At 40.6% G+C, this 17,004-nt stretch overlaps 1 protein-coding gene across 3 annotated transcripts in view; it reads right to left on the reverse strand.

Annotated features, from left to right (window-relative positions):
• Positions 1-8,435: 8,435 nt before the first annotated feature.
• The window catches only part of TOX3 (TOX high mobility group box family member 3), an 82,405-nt gene continuing 73,836 nt past the window's right edge, over positions 8,436-17,004 (reverse strand). For all 3 annotated transcript variants that reach the window (XM_040615315.1, XM_040615314.1, XM_040615312.1), the window contains exons 4-7: positions 14,581-14,850; positions 12,994-13,221; positions 11,622-11,702; positions 8,436-9,438 (exon numbers count right to left, since the gene is read on the reverse strand). In XM_040615315.1, the coding sequence (XP_040471249.1) occupies positions 8,701-9,438; positions 11,622-11,702; positions 12,994-13,221; positions 14,581-14,850 (1,317 nt within the window). In that variant the 3' untranslated portion in view covers positions 8,436-8,700. The remainder of the gene's footprint in view (positions 9,439-11,621; positions 11,703-12,993; positions 13,222-14,580; positions 14,851-17,004) is intronic.

Genomic DNA, 17,004 nt, shown 5'->3' on the forward strand with positions numbered 1-17,004 from the left:
ACCCTTTTGGATTGCCAGTCCCGCTTCGTTGCACCCCAGCACACCTACCTCCGGTACTTTCTGTTTATTGCCAGCACATCTCTGCCCGTGGGCCGGATCCCTGGCTCCACCTGCATCCAGCCCTGCCGGGGCTCCCTCCGGCGCGTGTACCACCGCACCCTGCCCCAGCCCCTCGGCGCGCCGGTATGATTATGCACCAGGGGCTGACACAGAGCCCTGGTTTCCAAATTCTTGCCCTGAAAAGCTTTTGAGGTGTTTCAGTAGAAGGCTGCCAGTCGTGAATACCAAAGCAGGGGCTTTTCCCTCTGCAGAGGCCCCTTCTTAAGTATAAAGTACAAACAATGAAAATGAAAAGCAATAAAAAAAAAAAAAAAAGAGAGAGAGATCTGGGCTTTGAATGCTTCTTAGGGTCAAGCACTAAACCCTCTTTTGACAGCTACACAACCCACACTTGTTCTCCTCAAGAGAATTTGACCTCAAGTAAGGAACTGAATAAAGTGCTTTTGTCTACAGTGGACAAATACGTTGTTCTAAAGCAACAAACAAACTTCAGATAAAATATACAGATAAAGATAAGGGAAAAAGCCTCACACTCCCAGATATGAACCCCCACTATAATTTATGCAAATGAGGAAAAAGAACAAAGTATTTTTGATTTCCTTGACTTTGTAGTGTATGGCAGAAGGTTAATCAAACTAAAGTGTTACGTTTCTCCTCTGTTATTGATTAACCAAAGTCAAATAACATTATCATTTTGCTTAATGCATTTAAATCACAAATATTTTCCCAGATGCTCTGCAGAGTCACTTTGCAGATCACAGTGGAAGTTGTTTACGTGCCAAAGCATTGAGGCCGGGTAGAAACACTTTGCTGTGATACCAACACACCCCCAACAGTGTTCATTTTCTCAGTTCAGGAGGAGAACTGCTGTTCCTCCCTTTCTTTTGAATTCTCTTTATGCAAGAATTATAGCTACACGATCTGAAAAACTCAGAAGCACGCTCATAATGGCTGCGGTTTGGTGCCCATCTTCAGCTAAGCCCTGGCCCCAAGTCCCCTGAAATCACTGGGATTATTTCTACTGGCTTCAAGACCCGTTACTTAGCCCTGAGAACACGGCAAAATTTTTTTTAATTTTTAATAGGTCCAGTGCTCAGTGGAGTTGCTTATGCAGAGAATTTGGCCCAATGTCATGGAAGCGATTCCCTGCCCACTGAAGGGGCGGCAGCTGCGCCACTGATTGCAACAGGGCCGAGGAGATGCAGTGCTCCACGACTGGCCACTCCTGCTCCCTTTGAAACTAACCATAAGATCTTGCATTGACTTTTAGCACTAAAATGATGTGAAATGGGATGAGGATGGAGCCTACGCTGATGGACTCATGGCCAGTGCCTGCCGTGTCCATCAGCTGTGCTGCGGGCACTGGGCCTGGAACAGATTCCCAACGGGATCTGCCTGTTGTGCAGCTGAACTGGAAGAGATGCAGAATCATGTACCAATTAATTTTTGCTGATCAGCAGCTTTGAAAATGGAAAGAAATAATCAGAACAAACTCAGCCTTGGATTTAAAGCCAAGTACAGCTTCAGCAGACTTCAACAGAAGTGAATGTCAAAAAATTACATTTTAAATACTATTTTTGTTCAAAGATGTTTAATTTGTCCAAGCCTGCTAGCAAGCTCTGGCTGTTTTCTGAAGCGAAGGATAAGGGTTTCATTTGCATTGGGATATAAAATAAATAAATAAAGGAATCAAAAAAGAAAGGCTGCTCGTTCCTTATAGAAACACAAATATCTCTAAATCGACGCCTGGAATTACATGTATTCTACCAGGAGCTCAAGATCTGCCATAATAGACTACCTGCTGTAAATGACATAAACACTTACAGATTTATCTGCCACAATCTTATAAAGGGAGAAAGTCTGTTTATACAAGGATGACAGTTATCACTAGCTTCATCTATATTCTGCCAGTGCCACAGTACGCTAAGCAGTAACCAAATCCTCTGGCAGCCTGTGCTGCAAAGTACCTAGAATGTTACCCCCAAAACCCCCCAAACCTCATAGATACATATTTATCTATATCTATTTACACATATTATAGACATTTTCCACATAAAATTAAGTGCACGCATCTGGACATCTTATTTAAACAAATAGGAATCACGTACGTGGCCTGTTTATTGGTTTTAGAATCACAGAATCGTTCTGTGATCCCACAACTTCATGATTCTATGATCATGCATGTAGACTATTTATTCATTTTTTTTTTTTTTAATCATCAGGAACAGGAGGAACAAGAAGGGGGTCTGGAAGAGGACAAGCTCTTCAGGAAGAACTTTCCAAAGGCGGTAAGCAGGGAGGAGCTGGGTGCAAGAGCTGGCGTGGGGTAAGTCAGTCCTGACTGCTACTGTGATGAGCAAAGCAGCGAGAGATGTGGAAAGGGACAATCAGATAAGTGAGAGGCTGGGAGGAAGAGGGAACATGATTTGGTTGATGCCACAGAGCAGCTCCACGGCCATTGGGTCCCATGGCATGAAGTCAATAGCCCAACGCCCACTGCCCCGTGCAAAGAGCACGGAAGGCGGCTGCTCTCCTGTGAGGCTGCAACACGTACACACGCAGGTTGCTCGCTACCATTGGTTTAGGCTTAGTTACACACATGTACGTTGGTGCAGCAGTGAGAAGCCCCTGATCAACAGCTGACAGGGCAGAATTCTCAAAAGTGAGCTCCGATTTTCAGACACTGAATATTCAGCACTTCCAAAATTAGGAACAGGAGAGAAATTAAGCAACGGGACAGCTACTTACGATTTTTTCAGTATCCATGCTGTATGGTCAAGTCTTATGATTCATGGAACACCAAAACCTCCAAAATTCAGCACCTATAACCACCAGTGCAAAAAGCCTAACACGTGGGATTTATCATTTACGTATTTTATGCTACTGCAATGTATGTGTTTGTTATCAGTACGCTATGGGACACAGCACCAACCAAACCTGCCAGCAGTAACTATAGCCTTTAGGTTCCACAAATATTGCCAGCAGGTCTAATGGTGCTTTGTTTGCCTGCATTTATTTCTCTGTTTTGTAAATACAAATATTTGGTCAAGGCATCTGCTCAGCCAGGAGCTGTGGCTGCTGATCCAGGTGCAGGCTTCCCGACCTGCGCGCAGCACAACCCCAGCTAAACAACCGAGTGTACAAACCACCAGAGAGGTAGTTAATTCTTTACACATTTATGATGATACACAGTCACTGAACCAGCACAAAGGTTAGATACCTGTACTTGAAAATCAGACCTGTGACCGGTTTAGCAGAGAATTTAATAAAGGAAAATGCAGAAAGTGTTAAGTCAGGTTACGTTACTTTTAGGTTCTGATTATTCTTATTATCGGTACTTGGAATTGTTTGGAAAACAAATACAACGTTTTATAATTAGACCCCTGATCTATGAAAGCACTCAAGCAACTGTGTAACGGAGCATATGAGTAGTCGCTTTAATGAAATTACTACTTATATACATGAATTATCCACTCATTTTAAGTGATTTGCTGGATCAAAGCCTTTCTGTTTCAATTAGAGCAGCAGAGTTAAAGTAACGCAACAACTCCAGTTTGGAGAAAATAACAGACCAAAGGTGGCTATGTCAATGAAGATATTTTCAGAGGAAAGAGAATAAATGATACCTGTAGGAAGTGCCCGTATACCTACACCACGTCAAGTACAATTATCCGTTCATTATTTTTTTACCAAAAGGATTAAAATAAATTTCATTTCAAACCTTGTAAGAAAACTCTGTGCTCCTTTGGTTTGTGTAGGGGCTGAAGATGTTAACGCTCCAAGAACTTGGACAAAATCCACTATTTAAAATATCACTTTTACTTTTTAACCACGGTAAACAGAGTACACTATAAATCTCCAGCGTAGCCCATTGAAGTGTCAGAACAGCTCATTCAAAGCCATACATTCTCTTCTGAAAGATTTTAGTATTATAATCAAAAATTCTCTCCCTAAGATGCACCTGAGAAGCATTAACTTCTTGGTGACTTTAAGAACCAAATCCTTTAATACAAACCTAGCTTTTCCCACAGGCACTTGAAAATATTTAGCATTTTTTCAGTTGAATGCAATTTTCATAATAAAGTAGCTCACTCAGCTACCTGACACCGCAGACAAAGACACCGAGTGAGCAGCTCCTGCCAACTTAGGCAGAGCATGATCACAACCCCCAGTTCCATACGTAAGTAGGCTTTTAAACACCCAATTGCTGCAACAGTTCAAGTAATTTATGTGCTATATGTTATTGTTACATACTTTAATTGTTATTTGTAACATATGCACTTTATTCCGTAACGTCTAGACACAAGTCTTGCACACCCAATGTCTTTCAGTCAACCTTAACCGAGGATACAACAGATCTTAAATTTCTGCAACTTTTGAATTCTGCCTCTGTGACCAGATTTCGGGTACCGAAGGAGCCCTTTGCTACTCTAAACCCAATCCGGACACCTAATTTTAATGCTTGTGGTTTAGGGGCCAGTAATCAGAAAGACACAGATTCCTCCACATAAACACGTGCCCCTTTTGGAGCGGCACCGACTCATCCCTACTGACGCTGCTCCCTACTTTTAGTCAACTGCTCATTTAAATTTTACTGGCAAGCCTCTCAGAAAAGTACGGGAATGAGGTATATTTTGTTCCGTGCCAAAACACTCAGTCCAGTCTATCAAATCCGAAACGTTCATATTTAACTGCATCTCTGGCAGTTGCCAGGGTATCATTTTAAAACTACAGTATATTTTGTTAAATCAAGCCCTACAATGATCCTGTTTTCCTTCCATCCACTTAGCCTATTAATGCAGGCTAATACTGCGTGTTCTTGTGGCAGCAAAACCTAAAGTGTACCAGGAGACTACAGTGATAGATTACACGTACATGCTGTGTCATATCCAATTAACTCAAATTGACTGTGTACTGCATTATGCTGTTAGTGCATGGAAGATCAATAAATATGGAGAAAATCCAACGAGGCTCTCTCCATTCCCATCCAATTCTAGTAGGTCTGAGACAGATCATGCTCCTATGATGTGTATGCTGCTGCTGAAGAGGGCAGGTGGTGCATAGACACCATTCAAACTTGGCCTATTCAATCTAAACTCCTCTAACTCGCCATTCATGCATAGCAAAACACCATCTGGTCCTATTTTGCCTCCAGCAATCACAGCTGACCAAAAACGATAATAACAGCTGTTGCAAAACAAAAGCCAAACAAAGGGGGGAGGGAAAGGTTAGAATGAAGTCCAGTGCTGCAAAATACTCCATGAAGTGAGAAATGGAAAAGGAACCATTCAAACAGCCAATCCCCACTGAAAAGAGTCACCGCAAGACTTCTGGTTAAACTTGAGATATTTAATCCATCTGTCCTGCAAACCACAATGGTCAGGTGATAATATAAAATTGAGATTATGTTGCATAGAGGTATTTAAAGGCTTTGTTCTCCAAGTTAGAAACTAATGACCCTGTGTCAGCTAAAAATTAAACCTCCTTATGTTCTTTCATCATGTGTCAACCTGGGTTAATGTGAAAGTAGAATGTGGTTAACCGGGGTGATAAAGCATCTGAAACCTTGGGAAAAGAAGGGAGCAGTTAAGTGCTTGTAAATGATATGAAGGAAAACATTCTTTAAACCGTGCACGACGCTGGAATCAGACGGCTACTGCATTCTTCCTGTATAAATTGCATATTAAGCGATTTAAATTAACAGTTTTATTTATGACCTATGATAGCAAAGTTATTCACTTAGACTGAGGGAATACGAACGCCAACTTGCACAGTTTGAAACACAAGATGTTCTGCAATATGCTGTCGTGGGTAATGTAAAATATAATTTTGAGGCAAGCAGGGAGACGCTCCAGTTTTTCAAGATTCAAATTTTGATATTTAAAATGTACAGTCCCGCTTGATGATTAATTTTTTTTAGCAGCGGTAATTAAAACTATTTTTCCTGGAATTGAACATCAGTAGTTCAGCAGCTCTTAATCAAATGTGATAAAACCCAGGATTTATGAAACCATTTAATGAGTGTAATAACACCTGCTTCTCGCTGCAAATAGTTGAAAACAGACTTCAGTTGTAATTAACTCTTATCACTAGTGACATTTTTCCAACGATACTTCATAGGTCTTCAAAATGACAATTATAGAACTAATACACAATTACTGTCACATGCAGTTTAGCAATTATTTCTGAAGACATTTGTCTAAAGGTTTCAAAACGACTATAAAATGGTTCCCTTTGTTATGTAACATTGGCTAAAACCGACACACACGCGAATCTCTCTCCGCCAGCCTTTGCCACGCCATCTCTGATGCAGGGAGGCTTCCTCACACTTGGAATAAACATCCTCTGTCCCAGACATTATTAGATATCATACTAAGGCTATTAGGAGCATGGGTAGCCGTCAACCAACACCTATTATGAAAAGCTTCAATTTGTACATAATTTTTTTTTTCTGCTCCAAGAAAACTATAAATTTATAATTAGAATCTCTTGCTGTTCAATATTTGTACATAATAAACAGAGTACCTGAGGACGATGAAATATTGAAAGCTGAATTCATTATTAATAAACTCACACAGTGTAGCACCTCTTCTCTCCAGTCTGGCTGCAACTTTTTTGGGATCTATATTCCATTATTTTTGGGTTGTGGTCTAAGCGTGGTAGCCACGGACATCGCCTCAAACAGGATTAGGATTCTGCTCAGGTTTGACACTTGCTGTTTTTAATTTTCATTTTATCATAAGCAGTTTAAGATTGTTGCCAGTGGTAATTTGCAATTTTTATCAAGACCTCTTCATTATAGCTTCTGACAGGACAGATGCTGTAATTAATCATGCCAGACAACTGGGGATAGTGGTCAGACTGCACTCACAGCACAGATATTGCATGAATAGAAAGAAGAAAATAAAGGATTTCTCCTCTCTGTCCAGAGTAAAAATACATCAACAGCACTAATAACCTGATGGCACATTGGATGTGAATGTTTCCAGATCTTTCATATAAAATACGTGACCTCTCCATCCCCTCTCTACCATGTCCTACTTTTATGACAAAATAAAAGTGAGCCAGAACCTCAGGACCAGCCCGAGCCAGAGCTGGGGCCTTACAGACGGGAAGCCCATGGCAGTAGCTGCCTGTACATCCGAAGCTCAGGGATACAAAGAAAACCACAGTCATTTGTGCTTACTTGCATCTCTGAGCACTACCGCTGCGGGACAGGTTGGCTCTTCTGCTCCTGCAGCTAAATGCAGTACAGGGTACCAGGAACACACCGTCACTCAGCACCTGCTTCCCCCCTCGGAAGCCACAGAAAACTCAGAGAAGTTGCATGCGACTCTTCAGCACCGTGTCTGGATGAATCCCAGAGCCGATCACACTCTCGGTTCCGAGCAGTACCTGTTTACCCAGCACGTTTGATGAAAATCCAAAAAGTTAAGGAACTTTTCCAAGCAAGGGTTTGCATTAAGGAGACATTTCTGTTTTTTCTACCAAAGACTGGTGGCTCATCAGTTTTACTGAAATGTGTTTATTCTATAGCAAGATAAAAGCATTTATTTTAGATAAGCAAAATACAAACAACTTAATTGCTGCTATCATAACTCATAAAAAAGTATAAAACAGCATAAAAACACAATAAGCAATGTAGCAATTAATAATTCATGTTACCAGTGTTTACATTAAAGCCTCATTTATGAAAACTTTACAACACATGATATGAAAACTTACAACTTTTAAAGAAAATATTTACATTGATTATTCAGTTGTGGAGTTTCATTTAAATATTCTACTGGTTTTAGAGCGTATTAAAAACTCTTGTATTTTTCATCTCAGCTTTCCGTAATAACAGTTTTATTTAAGTGCATTTCCCTTTTAAAAATACAGTGTATTAAATCTGAAACTCATCACTTCGACACAGAATATAATATTCACATTTGTTCTGTAATTGGAATTAACATAAGAGGGTAAATGTCAATATATATTTTCTTACAAACTATGGTAGGTTTATTTGGAGAAATGAAGTGAAAGGTTGGGTCAAACATTGAAGTTCAGTTACTTGCATTTGTTTCTCTGAAGACATTTAGGAGAGAAAAAAAAATTAAGAGCTTTGGCAAAAATCTGTTTTACTCTATTTTTTCATGACAAAAAATGCCATCAACTAACTCACGTCATACAAGTATGATTGTATGAAATCCAATCATCATTTTACAGGTAGTTACAACTGTGCTTTAAGGGCTTCATGAGTTCATACTGCCTTGAAGTGCACTATTCACTTTTAGAGAAAGAAGGGTTATATCGTGTAACTCTGAAAGGCCATTTTGCAGTCATAAGGTCCAGGTATTTATTAGGCCATTTGATTCACATATTGTAGGTAAAGCTTAAATAAATTAAAAAGGCATCACATGAAAAAGAGCACAGCTTTTTTTTTTTTTTTTTTAAACCAAATGATTTATAGTCAGCTAAAAGATGATACACAGCTACATTGTAGTTCTTTATTGCCTATCTAATAGACACTTTAGAGGATCGTTTGATCTGTTATGCATCCCTGCATAACTACCATCAACAATTTACAGTTTTCAGCCAAATATGGTTTACCCCTACCCCCTCCATCAACACAAAGCCATGTTGCAAGATCATTTATCTTCAGAAAATACTGACCTGCGATAGTACTTGAGTCTGTGTCTGAGACTGTATTTGTGACTGGTGCTGCTGAGGTGCTGGCTGAGGGCTCCCAATGGCAGGGATGGGAGAAGTGATCTGAGAGGCTACCGGAGAATGCTGCTGAGGAGAAGGCTGTGACTGGTGTTGCATATGCTGCATTTGCTGCTGCTGCATTTGCTGAAGCTGTATATGCTGCAGTTGCTGTTGCATTTGCTGTTGATTAATTTGCTGCTGGAGGTGCTGCTGCTGCTGCAAATGCTGTTGCATGTGGTGCTGAAAATGCTGCTGTTGCATCTGTTGCTGTATTTGCTGATGCATTTGATGCTGATGTAGTTGCTGCTGTTGCATCTGCTGCATCTGTTGCTGCTGCAGCTGCTGTATCTGGTGCTGCTGGCTTTGCATTGAGGGACTGACTTGAGATGGAGACGGCGTTGCCACCATGTTTGTTCCCATCGAGCTTATCAACGGAGCTGCAATGTTTGTTGGCATGTTCGGTGCAACGGTAACAGAAGCTACGATCTGATTCATTGGCAGTCTCATGGTTAAAGGTTTTGGAGCAATCGCTCTAGGAAGGGACTGTTGAAGAGTTTGAGGAGATGCCGATACTGTTGCGTGTTGAGAAAGAGAAGTATTCAGAATGAGGGAGGAAGACAAATTTGTGGATGCCAATGTTTGCTGAACAGAACGAATTGTCTGGGCCTCAGCAGACTCTGCAGCAGCCTGTGTTTGGAAAAGAAATTAATTGTCTTTCAACAGAAAAAAAAACATTGTTACTGTTTACATGGAAATGAAAGTCACAGCTACTCAGGGAGACTTTGTTATCTTTTGTTTTCTATCAGAAAAGATCAATCGGCAGTCTGAAAAAGATGACTGATCCACTGATGCACTATACCACCTCTTCTTCTGGCTGTGTACACGGTACCTCCAGTTCTTACCTGGACAAAAAACCTAACTCGTGCCCTCGTTCAACACCAGAAAGTCACAGATGTCACACACATTCTGTGGCTAAAAGAGCTAAAAAGGGCTCAACACCTTCTATATTTATATGTTTTCGAAAGAAGCCTGTTCTTTAGGAGACCGATCTGAGCAGAAGCATTTCCCCCCATGCCGGTTACCATGACGTAAGAGGAGCGTGCAAACAACAAAACTTCTCAAACTTTTTTAATTTGGGTGTTGCCGTTCTTCACATCCAAGGTATTGAACCAAGGTACCTTAGACAGACATCCAAGAGAACACTGCCAAGGCACCCAGCTGAGTCCCCTGGAAGGGGCACAGCGGCACCAGAGGGGTGACTGCTTAGGGAATCCTGCCTGCTTCCAGTGCCCTGGAGCTCGCCGATGAGACACACCTGTGGGAAAACCACAGTCCAGAGAGACCTGTGGCAATAAATGAGGTGCTCTGGTGCCTTTGAAGGCATAGTTTTAGCCAGTATATCTTAAAATGTTATGTATGCTTAAATGAGATATAATTAAGCCTCAAAGGTAGGATTCTTTCATAGTTTTACACATCTGTATTGTACACAACACGCAGAAAAGTTGCTTAGAACACCAATATAAAGACAATGGAGAGAAAAAGTCTCTTCCAGCACAATTAGCTTACATGTTTTAGACATTTACCTTAGAACGTGTTGAATTGTGCTGCAGAAGTGCCTACTCCACCCCTACTCTCAGCAGCTACCTCAGGTGAAAAAGCTACAGCAAGGATGTCTTAAGTTAGAGGAGATGAGGTGGATACTGGAGTTAGGAGTGTGATTTCCCACAAGGTACTCGGCTGTCCAGGTCCCAAAGATTTGGGGAGAAAACATGATTTCTGATGTTTTTGAAAAGGAAACTTGGAATTCTAAACACCTTTGAGGGAATGGAATTTGTCAGTTCTAGCTGTCATTGAACATAGCACTGATACTAAAGGCTTTGAGAATATTATCTAAGTCCTACAGACAAGAGAAAACATGCAGCTTCTCCATAGAAGAAGAAATCTTCCAGCTTCCAAGAATGCATGTGTGTAATTTTGGCTGTTGTATTTTTAATCATTAATTAAAATACACAAATATCTGTGTGATTTACTAATGCTCTGCAGTTGTACATAAAAACAAATACTCTCAAGAGTTAGATAACATCACCTTCTTCTGTTGCTTTCTTCAGATCAAAGATATTTTTGTAATGGACCTTTATGAAATGTTATTAGAGAAATAACTACCTCAATTAATTTTTACCCATATCTTAGATGCCTATAAGCTTATTTCCATCTGTAGTATTCAAATGCAACAGGTCTACAACCAGTGTAGCACTGCCAGTTAAGAAGGTAAATTCTCAAATAAGACAGCAGAGCTTTGTTTTCTTCACAAGTTTTATTTTAACTCGAGGTCTGTTAAAATACTCCATGTGGCTCACTGCCAGCTAGTCCATTTGTAAGTACTCTCCAAATTCAGAGCCACCACGTGGGGGTTTTTCCCCCCCCACCTGCAAGAAATGCTTAAGCTTTGTCAGACAATAACTGCTCTCCAGCTCCACGCAAAGCAAGTCTGTCTTTCGAGAAGGAGCATTTGAAGAAAAACAAAACTCTGTGAATAGCTTGCAAATGTTAATGGCAAAAGGGCAGTACATCCTGCATGACTAAATTTCACTTTTGTAGCTAATGTGTTATTTTGCCTCCATAGATACAGGAAGATGCACGTTTACCAAGTTATCGTTTGGTAATCATAACTGTACTATTAGAGAGATGAAATTTTCTTTGCAGAGACTAAGCAGGGTTGTTCAAGCAGCAGCACATCTTCTACAGCCATATCACAGAAATCCTAGGATTCTACTTTTATTTTGAGTAACACCTCCCCCCGAAATTTAAACAATGTAAACACCATTGCCAAAAGTGAACTTGCATTACACTGAAGGCATTATTAGGCTTACCTTAGAAACAAGGCTTGCTCTATAGGCAGCAAGTGCCTTTAGGTATTCTTTTTTGGCAGCTTCAGTTTTTCTTTTATACACCTATTAAAAAAGACCATAATTTCACCAGCTTCAATTATTAAGACCTTTTTGCCAGAATGTTGTCAAAATCACTTGCAAAGAAATAAAAAACACAGACCAAGAAACCTGAAAACACACTACTCTTAGATGTGCTTTTTCTTCCGTGAAAGATCTAAATATTCTTGCAGGTGGTTACAGACTTTCAGGTCTACTTGCTGGACTTGCACCACAATTTGTGTTGATCTATCGTGAATAAGAAACTTGCTAGAGCAGACTACCTATGCATTCTTTACCTCTCCAGGAAAATATATTTTAATGACTGTAAGTAACAGGGGTATTCGAACACTAAGTATTTCAGATGCTGAAAAGGTATCTGCAGCAGCATAAATAGCAAAAAGTGCTTATGCAATATTGCTTTTTAAAGAAATATTAGAACTATGCATTAAAAAAAAATATCTTTATACCTTTAGAAAAAGTGCTTCCTAGAGCTTGGACAATTCACTTTCCCCAAAACAGTATGAAAGAACCCCATGGAGTTAAACAAGAACAGCTAGGCAGAAATGTATTAATCGGCATTTTTCATCATCAGTAAATTTAAAGTTCACCTTTAAAACATGTCCACCACCGTCTATTAGATCAGATTAAATGTTTCCAAATCTGTTTCACGAACAACTAAGCAGCTTACTGGGAGCTGCGCTGCGTATCAACAGGCAAACAGCCTCAAAGGATATTTTTTTTTATTTCTTTTCCCCCTTCAATCCATGTGTTGGAGTTACATGTGTATAGAAAGAAGAATAACCCTCAAGGAAGAACAAAACTCATCACTCTGTACCCAGTTTGAGTTGGAGATAACATTTCACACACAACATTGTAATGAGGCACAGAGGATTGGCTTCAAAGGTTGGAAATCAACACGCTTTGTAACAAATTCATAAGGCAGATCAAAGGAAAATGGTAAACGTGCCGTACCTTCCCCTTTTCTCTTCTAACTTCTGATTAATAGGAAACAAGAGCTTTGAAATAGGAATCATCAAAAGATGGTCTTAACAGGACTCTAAGACAGCATCACCTGTGCTTTTTTACAAACTGCCCTTTAAAATTTAAAGACAAACACAGCCATTTAGCTACCTACTGGCTCCTATAACAAAATGCTTTTTTAGATGCCGGGTCTTCAGCAAGCTTAAAAATCAGTGGAGCTCTATCGAGCCTACACCAGAAAGTGTCATGGTCCACTCAGAGCAGAGGCAGGAGGAATTTTTTACAAGGATTACGATGTCACCTCTTGTGAGACAACCCGCGATCAATTTTTTACCTGTTTCTGTTCTTCTCCTAAACTGTCCCACATAGATGCCACTATTTTTGAAACATCTCCGAACGTAGCATTTGGGTTCTGCCCTTTAATCGCAGCTTGTGTATCCCTGAAGAAAAGGGCGTACGCTGACACTGGCTTTTGTGGCTCATTGGGATCTTTCTTTTTCTTCTTCTTTGGAGTCTTGGGCTTCTTGCCAGAATCTGGGGCGGCTCTTTTTTCTCCAGTAGCCTAAGAAACAGTAATAACAAGAACAGTCAATATAAGCATGAAAAAAAGTCAGATTAATTCCAAAAAGTTATTGACAGTCTGGGTTAATAATATATGGATAAAGCTACTGGGTAGGCAATATTCTGGAGAGTCCTGTTGTGCAAGCCTTTCTCCTACCTGCTAGTACTTAGTCTCAGCCTAATCTCGTCGGATCTACCAGAACTAAATGCATGAATAGGTACTACTCATTGTAACCGTGGCTCGGAGAGTCAAATCCTATGAGCCTGACCTGAAAAAGTACACCCCAATGCCAATTTGTATTTTAAAAAATTAAGATTTAATCTATAGCATATTTTGAATAGGCAATCTATGTTTTTCCATTAAGATGTAATTTCAGCAGTGGTGACTCAAAAGACAAGAGCTCGGAGGCATTTCCTGATTCCCAGATATGATGGTCAACTTCGACATGGGTCAGGGGGTTAACAAGCCCACCTTTCAGGCAAAAAGCATTACCAGCTCTGCAGCTTCTATCCACCCGCAGCAAGCGCCCACCGTGCCCACCGCCCCACTCCGCCGCTCCCAGAGCAGGGCCGGGTGCCCGCGGCTGGAGGCTCTGTGGTGCCAGGCACCAGCCCTGCCCCATGCCCCACTCCTGCCTCTGGGATGGGGAACCCCCAGAGCAGCACGCCAGGACCACAGGTGACTTGTCCCCATGTGTGCCAAGTGTCCTGCACCTTCTTTCATTGAGCTACGCACAGGTCACTGCAACAAGGGGGTAAAGTGGCTCTAAATGCACCCCTATGATAGTCATCATACTTTGATATTTTGAGGCTCCTGTACCCTGATCTTGCCATATGCACAATTTCCATTACCTTAATGAGAAAACCTTTCATGGAACGGTCTAAATTAGGCCCCTTAAATATACTGCTATAATAATATTCGTGCTTTGTTGATAAAATTTTCCTTTTATAACAGATTTATTGAAAGCAAAATGTAAATTAACTAAGTTTTCATTCAGAAGAAAGCTTATTTTATTTCTCTCTAAATGCATCTATGTTTTATATGACTCCAGAGAATACCCAAATGACAAAACTGTCCAAAGTTGTCAACTAAAGAGATTCACCGTATCTATAAAATCTGAAATGAATTATGAGTGTACTAGACCAAATATATACGTGTATTCTTAAGTTTATTAGTATAGAGGTATTATGGAAACTTCTTCAGTAAAGCAGCTACACAGCAAATGAATCACTTTCCGCTATACTGTAACATTTGTATTTTATATGACCCCACTGCAGCTGAGATGCTACCACCACACTTCTGAAAACATCGCACATAGACATGTAAAGCTTACTCACTGCAGCACATGGAGTGACTTACTCTATTCGATTCATCTGCATCTTCTTCATTTATAGAGCTGGATGGGGAAGGAGTGGCTGATTTACTTGCAGGAGGGGAGGGAGAAGTGTGTGGCAAATTAGTGCCTCCTAAATTTAGCCCCAGCTGCGCACTTAGCTGAGACTGGTTAATGGTGGTTAGCTGAGAGGGAGGCAGCATTCCCGAATGAGCAGCGTCAGTCATATGGACAATAGATCTCATAATCAGAGAGTGATCCTGGCGATACTGGGCAACTTGTGTGTGAGGCTGATCCTAAAAGAGATGGAAACATTATTTAGTCATTAGCAGTTGCCATACAACATTAGCACATCAAGTTATTTGCACCGGCTTACAGAACTGACACCATCAACTTGCAGTTTGTTTCATTTCTTTTTAATGAATTAAATGCATTTTTAATAAATTAAATGCAGCAACAGTTACTGTACTTGCCCCAGACTTCACTTCTTCGGTGGGGAAGGTTTGTGGAATAAAAAAATAGCATTTCCCCATTTTTAAACATTTGTCCTCTTGATGTGGTGTGAAATACCCACATAAACAACAGGGAAACAGCCTGCCTGATGGTACAGGGAAAACACTGCAACTGAGAAGACACAAGCTGCTGTCAAATGCCAGAAGTAAACAACACCGGGGCGGGGGGTGGGGTGGGGTGGGGATATATATATAGAGAGAAAAATCTTCTTTCTTATTTTCTGACGTTCAATTATTCTTAGCTGTTACTACTAACAGTAGTAGGTATAAACCAATCCTGTCCGAATGGGATTTTAAAGTTGTTTTAAACAAAGAACACTGCCCTGCCAGGTCTTGCATGCAGCCACTGCAGCACACTGGAGAACCGCTCAAGTAATCCCGATCACTCCTAAAAATCCTTGTTTGCAAGTATCACACAAACCTACATATTTAATCCAACAATCAAATACGGGTGGGCGCAGTAAGCTATGTACCAATCACCAGCTTCATTTTTCTTGTACCTCACGTCTCAGAAACTCAAGTGCTTGCATGGTTTGTTTCTACTCTTTCTCGAGGGCACAAACTATGTCATCTTCTACCTCTGCACAACACTTACTGTGTTTGTAAATAAAAAGAAGCCAGACCCCGAAGGTAAAGTCAACTGAAATCCGCCTACGAACAACTCAGTTTTCTTATTTTTAACCACACATGGATCAATACACAAAGAAGGAACATTTAAACAGAAAACAAGCTTTGTAAAACAGTAAGTGAAGAGAATAAATAGCTCACAAATTGATTCAGCAACCTGATTAATCTACAGCCATTGTTTGAACAGACAGAAACATGAGAAATAAATTAGATTTTGAAAACTCTTTCATTATTAATAACCTACATTGCAATTAGTAGCAGGTGCAATGATCCTTAATGAAATGACAGAACAAAACAGCGATTCTGGGAGCCCAGCATACAGTCCACTGGACTTCCACAAAGGAGTCCGACCTTCCCAGTGCTCTCTTATTAAGTGTGGATAAGCCCAAACGCGTTTTCAAAAATCTGTGTCACCATGGAGGTAAGTTTAGCCCAAGTGACTTTCCTCTTACTTTGTACCACTCTTCCCTCAAGAGAGGCAGTGGGTCTGTGCTCCTGGAAGCCTTTTCTTGGACGGGACAAGTGCAGCCATACAAAGCAGCTATACGTGTGTTAGAGGAGAGGCACAGCCTGCCTCATCCATCTCACATACAAGTGCTGCAGCACACTGCTTCCCTATAGCAATAAATCATATTAATTCTGATTTGGGCACTCGCGTGTCTTTCTGTCGAAGCCTGTACAGAAAAAAAGAAATCCTTCTTAGCATAAAAGTACATGTAGCATGGCACCTGGATGCAATACAGATGAAGTAAACCCCACAAGCTCGTGATCTAGATCCTATACACTAAGTCTCACCCTTATTTTCCCCGTGCATTCCAAGCCGTTGCCAGCTTGGCTCATGATCCATACTGCACCACGCTGCTTTTCCTACTTCTTAAATTCTTCTAATGTTTTCCAATAAAGGAGTGTAGTTCCTTAGAGTTGAAGGCATGTGCCAAAAGTGGTGCACTTGATATAGAAAGATCAAAACATCAGACTTACCGGCTGAAATACCCATTTGCTTCAGGGCACCTTTCTGTGAAAATTTACTACTGTTAACTACAGGGTCATTTTGATTGTGACTTGTATTGGCAGCGGCATCTGGAAGTCATTCAAAGTCTTTTGTAAAAGGATATCAATTTCTGCATATTACTCCATTCATTTTAGTTTATAGACATTACTTTACTGCACGAAGAAATACTCTGCTGGTAAAGCAAAGGTGCAGATCATCAGAATGACCTTCTCTCAGAAATTAACTTTCTTTGCTATTTTGCAGACAGTACTTTCTTGGAAGTGTTCTGCACCTAAAAGGCTAGCTTTTGTTCTCTCTTT

Source organism: Falco naumanni, chromosome 15 (genome assembly GCF_017639655.2).
Source record: "Falco naumanni isolate bFalNau1 chromosome 15, bFalNau1.pat, whole genome shotgun sequence".
Taxonomy (NCBI): domain Eukaryota; kingdom Metazoa; phylum Chordata; class Aves; order Falconiformes; family Falconidae; genus Falco; species Falco naumanni.